Consider the following 12,300-nt stretch of genomic DNA (forward strand, 5'->3'; position numbering starts at 1 on the left):
ATGCTAAAAGTCATCAAAAGAATGCACTAAGTATGTTTAGTCAAGGATTTAAATGTACTAAGTGGGAAAGAAAAGTGAACTTTGGGAGTTGTTCTAGTTTTAATCTGTGGCAATGACTTGTGGCAAGCGAGCGGGGCAAGTGGGAGATTATATAATACTAGCTTTTGCCCGCGGCTTCGCCTGCGTCAATTTTGTCACGGGGACAATTGAGAGGTCTATAATTTCTTGTAGTATTTGATGAATGTCAATTGAATAGAAACTTGAATAGAAGAAGCTTGAAAAGAAAAAACATAAGAAACTCATTTTTACAGTTATCGTAAATATTAAATGAAATCGAAAAAGTGGAATAGGATTGAACAAATTTAAAATTAATTTTAGGACTCGAATTATGGAATATTGTTTGTTCTCCCAACTCAACACTACAGGCCATGGGAAAAGCATGTCTGTCTGTTCCAGATTACACAAAAACAGTTTCGCGTATCAAAATGCACTCAACGCCATCTATTGTGTAGTGCGAACTAAAAATCCAAATCACAAGAGAAAATTTCTGAGAATAGATCATTTCTCAGCGGGACGTCTCTAGTCGGGAGGCAATAAATCCTATGGGGATTGTAAATATACTACCATTTCCCGTTTTAACATACTCTCTGCGCCATCTACCCATTTTTTATAGTACTAAATTTCAAAACGTGTATTGGCAGTCTTTTATCGTAAATCCCGTAAAAAATGTAAATCTAAAACTTCATGGCGCATATTTCTAGAATGACGATGTTTCAAACACTCTTGCAACCCCTATTTCACGCCCTTAGGGTAAGAATTTATAAAATTACTTTCTTAGCGGACCGGATCCATAATCTACATTCCTGCCACATTTTATCTTTCATCACCTAAAAGAGAATACAGGTTTTTCGCACGGGAACCATAGCTTTTTCCGGGAACAACGGAAATATAGTTTTTAAGGGTGACATATTCTGCAGGCTGCGTAACAGGCTTGAATTCAAATTTAAATTACGTTGTTGTCTCAAATCTATGGCCTTGATTATCGGCTACAAAGTATATTCGCAGAAATTTTGGAACGTCAGTCCATAGCACAAATGAACCAATTAGATGTTAAACTTTGCTCTGAATTTTAAAGGTGATCGATCATGAAGGATGAATGCTCCTTCTGAAATTTTGTTGATCCAAAAGACGCCGCCGCCGCAGAAACAAAAAAAAGAATAGATCATTTTCGGGAATGCATAGTTTTGATAATTTTAAGGCAAAATAAATAGTCTAAAAATTTTATTCGAATCAAAAATCCAAAAGGTCCGTGCGTACGTATTTCGAGCTTAACGATAATTTGGCGGCGGATACTCGACAACGCATTTTAATTTCTTTGTATGTGACGCCATCTTGTATGAGATTTAAATTGTAGCGAGTTCAGCTTCTATATTATATGGTGAAAGAAATAAACTGTCAATTTGTATACTAACAAAAAATATTTTATGGGAACTATTAATTATAAGTGTTTTTTAGAATTTAAATAAAAAATATAAATAATTACAAACTTATTTTTGAAATTACCTAAGGGTGAACGTAAAGCTAAAATTATACTTTTGTCTTACTTCAAAAATAACGAAGTTTTATACAAACTTACGCTCCCTATTTGTTTCGGGATAGAATTTCGGGATAAAAAGGAGCCTATATTCTAATCCAGGCCGCAATCTATCTCTGTGCCGAATTTCATTCAGATCCATCTAGTAGATTTTGTGTGATGCGCGCACAAACATACAGACAGACAGACAAAAATTCTAAAAAACATTGTTATGGCTTCTATTGACCCTTAATAGTCCTGTTCTATTTTTCTTCGCAAATATCTCCTTAAATAGTCCAGTTACAGTTTAATTATAAGTACCAGTTACAGTTTTATTATAAGTATAGTTATTATTTAATTAATGTATACCTGAAGTATTTAACTTTCTTGTCAAGCGTAGAAATAAAATGTCACGTGACGCCACTGCCCCAGGTGAAGCAACTTAGTCATATTGTGGATACAGAACCCTATGAATAGGTTAGCGGAAAGAATTATGAATAGTCTAATAATTATAGTAACAACACCTTTTGCATAACTTATTAAAGTCTACATAGCAGTGTAACTAAGTCAGTGTTTAGAAACTCGTTTTATTTGAGCGTGCCATCATCATGGACCGAATATTTTTTAAAGTTAACGATTTAAAATGCTCTGGTAAATTATTTATTAATAAATGTTTTATTTTTAATTAAGTCAGGCACTGGTCGATAAAACTGTGACTTTTTCTGCCACGTCCAAACGTTTTTTTCTCATAAATTTATTACAGTGAAATAAAGGTCCAATTGTGGATTTTCCCATCATAAATGCAGAAAAAATGAACAACATTTTGAGAAGGAATTATAAAAACTACTTTTGTTTATTTTATTGAAGTTTTAATTTTTAATTTATAAGTGTTTATAAGTTACATTAAAGGTAGGTACATAGTTTTTAGTTTGAATTAATATAACTTTATGGCAAATTATAAAACTACTTTTGTAAAATGTTTGGAAAATTGTTCCATCTCCAAGTTTAATTTCATTTCAGGCCATGGCTGAATATGATAAATATGGTTGTAAAGAAGGTTAAAAAGATATCGCTATACTTTTAATGCAATAAACAAAACAACTTTGATATAATAATTTTAAATTCAACCGAAAGTTCGTACATTTGACATGAAATTTCTTAAAAATGAAAAATAAATAAATAAATGGGATGGGATTACAACATATTAGCAAAACTACTGTATTTTTAATTTTAATTTTATTGTAGTGAACTGAAAGTAAATAAATTAATTTAAGGTAGGTGAGATAGGTACCTTAAATTAATTTATATTTATTTATATTCAAAGTCTTAAAATATAACGATTAGCATGCTGTACATTTCACAGTTAATATGTATGGGTATTAAAACAATTACTTTTCTGAGTGTTTCGGTCCAACTATAACCATAGTGCCGACACTACAGAATTCTCAGAGAACTCAGCTATAGAACAATGTTTTTTTAAACAATATTTATAAGTATGAAATGTAACTATAATAAATAAATAATTGTTAAATTATCTAAAAGTGGGCCATGAAGTGGACTCAGACGTGTCCCTGAACGACTACTTGCGCGAGACGCTGAACCTGCGCGGCACCAAGTACATGTGCAAGGAGGGGGGCTGCGGCGCCTGCATTGTCAATGTGCGCGCTAGGGACCACTCGGGCCATCTGCGCTCCTTCTCCGTCAACTCTGTGAGTAACACGAAAAAGATTAAGTGAAAATGATCAAGTAAAGGACGTGATGAGATGCAAAAAAGGTGACATCGTAAAAAAGATAGACTAGCCGCAAAACTCCCGTTGATTGAGCCTCATCCATTTTTCTCTCAATTCAATAAAAATAATTTATTGCAGGTCTTTATAAAAATATACAACGGGCTTGCTCTGCAATAGAAGAAAGGCTACTACTTGCTTTTGCCCACTAATTCGCCCGCTTGAATTTTCCACTTGACTTGAACCACATGTAATTCTGTCATGTAATTGTAGTTTTGGCCTTGTGTTTTTGTTACCACATCTGTTTTATTAACTTTTATTTAGTAACTGGAAAATAATCTCGATCTACCTTATTGCAGTGTCTGGTGTCTATAACTTCCTGTGAGGACTGGGAGATCACGACCATAGAAGGTATCGGCGACCGCGGTCGAGGCTACCACCCTGTCCAGAAGACCTTGGCTGAACATGACGGCTCCCAGTGCGGGTACTGCTCGCCCGGGTGGGTCATGAGCATGTACAGGTAAAAATATGAGTTGTTTAAATATGAAACACCAAGTACGAAATAAATTCCTGTTGTTTGTTAAATAGTTTAGTTAGTTTCTAACATAAAAAGCAAATGACAACAACAATGCATCCTCATGACATATACTTACGCTACTAATATAGTTAAATGTCGGCATCTCAATTTGTAGTCCCCGATGTTCGTGTTATTTGATTCGAAAATTAAAACAGCCTTGAAAAAACGTCTCATTAAAACATATGTTTGGAGTATTGTGTTGTATGGTAGTGAGACGTGGACTCTGCTAAAGAAGGATTGAATGCGTTTACAACATTTTGAAATGTGGTGCTGGAGGCGCATGGAGATAATTAATTGGACAGATATGAAAACAAACGAACAAGTACTAGACCAGACCAAAGAGAGAAGAATTATTATTGGAAGCAATAGAGACAAGAAGGGGAAAGATGTATGGCCACCTTATACGACACGACAACTTTATGAAATATCTAACTGAAGAAAAAATTGAAGCAATAAGAGGAAAGGAAAGCCAAGAAGGGAATTATTAGATGAAATAAAAGAGAAGGCAGAGGTCGTGTCGTATAGGGAGGTGAAATCGATGGCTGAGGACAGAATAAGATGGAAAGTGCTTCACCGACAAGAACAAAGTTTATTGATTAAATTAAATATAATAAACTTAAATTAATTGATATTAGTGTATTGAATAGATATTTTTAACTTTCTTCCACGAAGTTAACTACATATTACAAAAATTTAAACAATTACAAAAATTTTGATATATTTCAGTTTGCTTGAATCAACAAATTATGATCTAACGGAACATGAAATAGAAAATTCATTAGGCAGCAACACATGCCGATGCACTGGATACAGGCCAATTCTTGATGCATTCAAAACATTCGCAAAAGATTCGCCAAAACCAAAAATACCTGATATTGAAGACCTGAAACTCTGTAAAGACAAGAAAAGCTGCAGCGGATCCTGCGATAAGACGTGGTGTTTGATCAAGAAGGAAGATGTTGATGATACCATCAAAAAGATACACTTGAAAGATGATCGCACTTGGTACAGAGTTCATCGAGTTGAACAAATTTTTCAGGTGCTAAAAATGGAAGGTGTTGATTCTTACATGCTTGTTAATGGAAATACTGGAAGAGGTATGTGTACTTATCTTATTTATTTATTTTATTGATACTATTATTATTACTGTCAAGATTCTTAAAAAGTACTTTTGTTCATAGGGGCTGTGCCTATTTTCTCCTTCCCAAGAGTTCTTATTGATATAAGTCCAATACAAGAAATAAAAGGGTACTACGTCGACCAAAACTTATGCATCGGTGCTGGTACTACGTTGACTGACCTAATGGAACTGTTTGGGAAAATCTCTAAGGAGAATGAAGACTTTGCTTACTTGGAAAAGCTTTGTGAGCACCTTGACTTGGTTGCTCATATACCCGTCAGAAACGTACGTAACGATTTTATAATTTATTGAAATTGATATATTTTTATGTAACTTTGTGTCTAACTACTAAACAAAACTACCTAAATGTTATATAATTATTTCAGATTGGAAGCATTGCTGGTAACTTGATGGTGAAACACAGGAAAAATACTTTTTCATCAGATATTTTTTTATTACTAGAAACAATAGGCGCAGTTGTATCTATAGGTTAGAAATAATTTTAGTTAAATTAAATGTGATACGAAAGAGAAATATTTAAGTACTTACTTTGTATATTGTTCCAGTTGATGAGCATAATACTCAAGTGGTAAAAATAGTTGATTTCTTATCACTAGATATGACTGGGAAAGTAATCAATCAAGTAAAAATACCTCCTTATGGACCAAACCATGAATTTGTTTCATTCAAGGTGGGTGATATTTGTATTAAAATTACCTGTGAAGTTCTAATTTCTATATAAAAACTTTTTATTTGCTTTAAATTGTTCATATGGATCGAAGAACCATTATTAAAATGTATTATTACTACAGATAATGCCTCGTGCTCAAAATGCTCATGCGCAAGTGAACGCCGCATTCCTGTACGAATTTGACAAACACGACAAAGACATGGTTCTTTCTGCGAGGATAGTTATTGGAGGTTTGTCTGGAAAATTTGTTCACGCAACGAAAACCGAGGAGTTTCTGGCAAAGAAGAAAATATTTACTAACGATGTACTACAAGAAGCCCTTAAGGTGTTAGATGACGAACTTATTGTTGAAGAGATTGCTGGTGAAATGAAGGCTGCGTATAGAAGAAAGTGCGCATTAGGACTTTTTTATAAGGTACTTTACTACTACTATTTAATGAGGAATTATTGGGAAATGCTATTTGTTAAGATCCTGCTAGTTATATAATGGCAGGATACTACATTATAACATATTACATTCTCTAAACTTCATTATACATACAGTGATTATAAAGTTAGCTAAAATAAAAATATTTTTTGGTTTTATGGAAATATGGATATTGTCATATACTATTTATAGATTAGTTTTATGTAGCAGGTTACGCGCAGCAATACAGCGCATCGTTGTAATTCTATCTTTATTTAAATTAAATAGTGAGTAGCTTCATTACTAGAACAAAAATTGAAATGTTTCGTTTTAGGGTCTGTTGAATCTTATCCCACAATCTCAGTTAAGACCTTGGTATCGTTCCGGTGCAAGAGATTTTCGGAAAACTAGACCATTATCAAAGGGGTCGCAGGTTTATGATACGAATCCGATAGTGTGGCCGGACACGGAGCCTATACCGAAACGAGAGGCTTTGATACAATGTGCAGGAGAAATCAAATACGTGAATGACCTGGTGACACAACCGAAAGAAGTGTTCTGTGCTTTTGTCACTTCTGACATTTGCACAGGTGAGCTAGAGAGCATCGACCCTACAGCAGCATTGATAAGGGAACTTATTTCATTCATTTGATTTTATAAATTTTACGTAGCCACCTAAACTAATTTTGTTCCTTTTTCGCAACTATATCCATCTCTCCAATTCATTTAAACAAATATATTCACTCTTTAATATTTTCATAAAAAATAACGCAATAGACTTCCGGGTTACTAGAATATTGCCAATATAACTTACAGAAAATACCCGGCGTCGTAGCATTCTTCTCTGCAAAAGATATCCCCGGAAGCAATAATTTCTTATCACCGAAAGTGACAGCCCAAATTATACCAGAAATAATTTTCGTCGAAAAGGAAATATCATACTATGATCAACCGATAGGCGTTATAGTAGCGGAAACAGAAAAGTTAGCAAACAGAGCAGCCTTACTTGTACAGGTTAAATACAAAGTTGATAAAAGAAAGCCAATATTAACAATAAAAGATTTACAAGAACGTGATCCTAGTCGTATTCAACTATATCAAGTGGTTCCTGCAAGAGATCGAGGTCTAAACGTGCAAAAGGTTATTAAAGGTTCTCACAGTATTTATCACCAATATCATTTCACCATGGAAACGTTGTCCTGTGTGACCAGACCCAATGACGATGGACTGGACGTGTACTCCGCGACGCAGTGGTTGGACTCCGTGCATGTCGCTGTGTCTGAAGTATTGAATGTGGAACAAAACAGGTGAAGAGCTCTACTACTAACTTCTGTATACAAAACTTGTATAAAGTTATTTTCTCTTTTATAGAATATCTCTTTTATAGAAAATTGTACTCAATTATTTAGGATTAACTATTTTACTTGCAGGATAAATTTGGTAGTGCCCCGTTGTGGAGGTGCCTACGGTATTAAAATTTCGCGACCTAATTATGTGTCAACTGTATGTGCTATGGTCACTCATTTGACCAACAGACCATGTCGGTTTGTGATGTCCATACAGGCCAACATGAGGTGTATTGGGAAAAGACTTCCTTGTACAGCGGATTATGAAGTAATTTACTACTTAGACACTATTTTTAATTATTGTGATTTTTTTTTTTCTGTTATGTTATTTACGATGAAATACTTTTAATAACATTTATTACTTAGACACTATTGGATTATGAAGTAATTTACTACTTAGACACTATTTTTAATTATTGTGATATTTTTTATTTCTATTATGTTATTTACGATGAAATACTTTTAATAACATTTATTGTGCAGATTGGTGTGAACGATTCGGGCGAAATACAATATCTAGAAGTCCATGTATATGACGATAATGGTTTTGTACTTGGATCAGATACATCAATCATCTTCGTTGCGACGTCCCTAAAGAGCTGTTATGACAATCTAAGATGGCAATCCAAACTGTTTAACTCATTTACCGATACTGCATCTAATGCATTTGCCAGGGCGCCAGGTAATAACTACGAAATTTAGCTTTTAGATAAATTAAATTCTTCTCATTTCCATAATTTGATTATTTTTGAGAAACTGACTAACTAGTTGAATAGACATTTATGAGCCACGATTCTATCATTCTATATAAAATTTCTTCCAATTCCCTCATATTAGATGTATGTGAGAGAATTTATATAATTAATTATTAATAATTTCTGTGTAGTTTTTTGTGTACCAATCATGCGTTACATTGCTTCTTATTACGAAATTCTCATATAAGCGAAGCCCAAGACGCATATAAGTTGTGAGTTTTTTCGCTTCGGAAGATCCCAACTGACATGGATGACGGACATGTAAAATGACATGGAAAGGGCAAACACCCAACCAATGATAACCTACGAGTATCAGCGATTGAACTGAAGACACCGTAAAAGGAGAACCGACTCCAAGTAGCCCAGCCGGAGAAAGAAGTTATGAAATACAATTTATTTTTATAAAAAAAGGTCTGAAATTATTTAAATGTTTACAGGTTCCTTGGAAGGAATTTCAATAACTGAACATATATTGGAAAGAATATCCTATGAAATAGGTCGGGATCCAGTCGAGGTTCGTCTAAACAATTTCAACAGAACTATGACTGATACTATGGACGTTGTGCAGCAAGTTCTGAGAGACAGCGAGTACTACAAACGCAGGGAGGAAGTTAATAGCTTTAACAAGTCCCACCGGTGGAAGAAACGAGGTCTACGAGTAGCCTTCATGAGCTACCCAATTACTCTTATTGTCGACTACCATGTCATACTATCCGTTTACCAAGGCGATGGTACAGTGGATGTTAAAACAGGTGTTATTGAAATAGGACAGGGCTCAAATACTATGGTTGCGCAGGTTGTAGCATATACCTTAAATATTTCTTTAGATAAAGTCAGAATAAAACAGCCCGACACTTTTTCTATTCCAAATAGCTATACTGTTGGAGGTACCAGATCCACTCAAGCAGCTTGCTTTGGTGCCATCAAATGTTGCCAGATACTCTTAGATCGCCTCGCCATTGTAAGAGAGGCTCTCAACGATCCATCTTGGGAACTCTTAATAAGGACTGCTTACCAGCGAGGTATCAACCTGCAAACAAGCTATCGAGTCACAAACAATGATCAGCAGTTTTATAGAGTATCCGGTGCAGCAGTCACTGAAGTTGAATTGGACATATTGACCGGAGAACATGAAGTTTTAAGAGTTGATATAGTAGAAGACGTTGGAACGGGTATTAATCCTAAACTTGATGTTGGGCAGGTGAGTTGCTTTAGGAAAGACTAAGTAAGCTAAAGCATATTTTGTAAAAAGCAGATACAGTGAATAAGTAAATATTTTTACAATTGCCTTTTTTACATCCTAGTGGAAATTCATATTGGAAAGTATTTTTCTACATTTATTATAATATCATTTTAATAAAAGTTATCTATATCTCTGTATAATAAAAATTACTTTGTCATTGGAATTAATGTAGCGATTAATTGAAATGGATAGAAGGATAGAAAATTATGAATCAAATGTTTACAGTAGGTACATTGGCGAGTATGTTTAATTAAGTATATTTTTCAGGTCGAGGGCGCATTCATAATGGGTCTTGGTTATTGGACTCATGAGGAAATAATATATGATGATAAGACTGGTGAGATCCTGACGGATCGGACGTGGTACTACCACGTACCGCTTGCCAAAGATATACCGATTGATTTCAGAGTGTCTCTGCGCAGGAATTCTTACAACCCTCTCGGAGTTCTTGGCAGCAAAGGTAACGTCATATAGTAAATTCTTTATTGTCATACATAAGGTATTTATGGTCCGGGATATTATTCTTTATCCACCATTGATTTGATGCAGGTGCCACAGAGCCGCCTATCTGCTTAGCTGTCTCCGTGGCCTTCGCACTGAGAGAGGCCATAGCTGCGTCTCGAGAGGACTCCGGCATTCCTAGGACTCAGTGGTTTGAAGCAGGTGGATTGTCTTTTCTATACTAAGTAAAGCAGCTGATGTTATTGTGGATATCTATTAGTATCTTTTCAAATTCAAGACTGTTAGCTGAACCATGATCAAGCATCACTCCACTAATCGAGTGATGAATGATGATTTCATTTAAAATCATATGAAAATCAGTTGTAATGGATTTTATTATTTCATAAAGTGTTAAGTATGATCAATAAATTATTTCGACATATATTATTACTACGAGTGTGTAGTTTGCGTCTCGTCTTCGATTCTATATTTTTTGTGTACCTTAAGTTTCCTAAACCAGTTTTCATACATGTTTTCTTTTTTTCAGATGGTCCGTTTACCATAGCACAGAATGTATTAAAATCGGAAGTTCGTCTCAGAGAATTCTTATTTCAATAAGAACATTGGTGGTGGGTGAATTAATAAAATATCCATCCTGTTAAAAATGTAATCATGGTGTTTAACCTAATAACATTTTGTATGTTTAACATTCGAATTTATTTGTTAACTAAACTAGAATTTATTTGTAAACTTGATCTTTTAAAATTATAAGTTTACAACTTGCCCGTATGTTTTGCCCATATGCTTACTACGTACCTACTTTATCCTCTGGCTCAGTGATTTCTTACTATGTTAAACAAACACCTATGTTGTACAAATATTTACTAATGTTAATAAGATAAATAGGTAACCAGTAGGCAATAAAAACGATATGTTCCTCGTCTGTGGTCCCGGACGAACTATCGAACGACGATCTCTGGAAGAACTGCTAAACACCGTTGGTATTTCTATCAGGTAAGATTTCTACCTACATGTGTATTTCTCATACTTGTATACACCTATATTCATTTACGGTTGTGACGCCCCGAAGCCCTGAATCTGCGTAAATAATAAATCATTAAATTTTTAAATTTCGGCTGTGATTTTATTGCCTGACGTAAAAAAAACTTCGGAAGTGTTATTGTCTGTCAGGGCTGTTCTTGTCTCTGTCGCCTCTTATCGGACCCGCGCAGGGCCCTTCTAAATCTATACGTACCTCGTACTATACTATACCTCGTACGACATCCACGAGAGGATATGGAGTAGTCCTATTCTACTATTTGTATCTATTACTACAAAAATAATGATTACTTATACCAAAATGGTCTCCGTCAAAAAGTTCGACCGCAAACTATAACAGCTGAGCAGGTAACATGGCTTGATGCTGATGATGAAGTTCAATGTGAGCGAAGTGAGTTTAGTTCGCGAACGAACGTTCGGTAGTTTGACTTAGAAACGCGACACGCACGTGAGCACAACAGTCCTTTACTGGGTGCGTCCATAGCGTTTTTTCCTTTACAACTGCAGGATAAACTTATTAGACCTGAAACGTTTATACGGATTCAACCTTTAAACTGTTTTAATTTACCGGTCAAGAATTATTTCGATGAAAAAAGAAGTTTACCGTTTTAGTTACTTTGTGATGATCTAGATGTTTTATATTATTTTGAAACCCCGATGACAGAAGGTAATACCCGTTGTAAGTTTAAAGTCTGTTCCTGGCATCGTAGCAGCCAAACGACTGACCCGACTTTGATGTATTTTTTATTTGAAAGTTAAATGTAATTGAAAATTGTTCTTAGTTATGGTTGGAAAATGTCATTTGGTAAATGTCAGCTGTTTTCTAGCAGATGCGGCTTTGGTTCGCTTGCTTTTTCGAGGGTTTCTTAAATTTTTAATTTAGTTTTATATTGTAAACGTTTATATAGCTGTCTATTATTTCTTTTAAAATGACAAGTATTTAAATACAGTAACACCCTTACTGTTGCACCGTCAAATGTGACGTTGATTTTAACCGTCGCGCCAATTCTTTTATCTCGCTAAATAAACACGTCGTTTACGTTTAGACAAAATGCCGTACTTTGCGATTTGCGTGTATGCGACTGGCTAGTCGCAAAAAGTTATGTCAGATGCCTTTAGGGGACTTGAATAAAATCTGACACCAGTATTAGCAATAACACACTCAATAATTATATGATATGATATGATATATATATATATATATATATATATATTATTTACTACTCATCTGTGTACTCATCACATAAAAGACGATTCAGATTATTTTGGATACGGAACCACCGGAAAATTTTAGGTGGCTAACCAGAAAACGTCCAAAATGTATTTGCCCGTAATTGATAATCGATGTTAATGAGTAACTGC

At 34.7% G+C, this 12,300-nt stretch overlaps 1 protein-coding gene across 1 annotated transcript; it reads left to right on the forward strand.

Annotated features, from left to right (window-relative positions):
- Positions 1 to 2,181: 2,181 nt before the first annotated feature.
- Positions 2,182 to 10,497, forward strand: LOC128674474 (probable aldehyde oxidase gad-3). The gene is made up of 16 exons (XM_053752996.1): positions 2,182 to 2,224; positions 3,116 to 3,282; positions 3,660 to 3,820; positions 4,604 to 4,974; positions 5,059 to 5,282; positions 5,384 to 5,486; positions 5,564 to 5,688; positions 5,810 to 6,103; positions 6,429 to 6,718; positions 6,910 to 7,401; positions 7,525 to 7,708; positions 7,924 to 8,122; positions 8,633 to 9,396; positions 9,706 to 9,898; positions 9,988 to 10,101; positions 10,427 to 10,497. Exons 1-16 carry the CDS (start codon positions 2,182 to 2,184, stop codon positions 10,495 to 10,497), a joined length of 3,795 nt encoding a protein of 1,264 aa, XP_053608971.1.
- The last annotated feature ends 1,803 nt before the right edge of the window (positions 10,498 to 12,300 follow it).

Source organism: Plodia interpunctella, chromosome 12, assembly GCF_027563975.2.
Source record: "Plodia interpunctella isolate USDA-ARS_2022_Savannah chromosome 12, ilPloInte3.2, whole genome shotgun sequence".
Taxonomy (NCBI): domain Eukaryota; kingdom Metazoa; phylum Arthropoda; class Insecta; order Lepidoptera; family Pyralidae; genus Plodia; species Plodia interpunctella.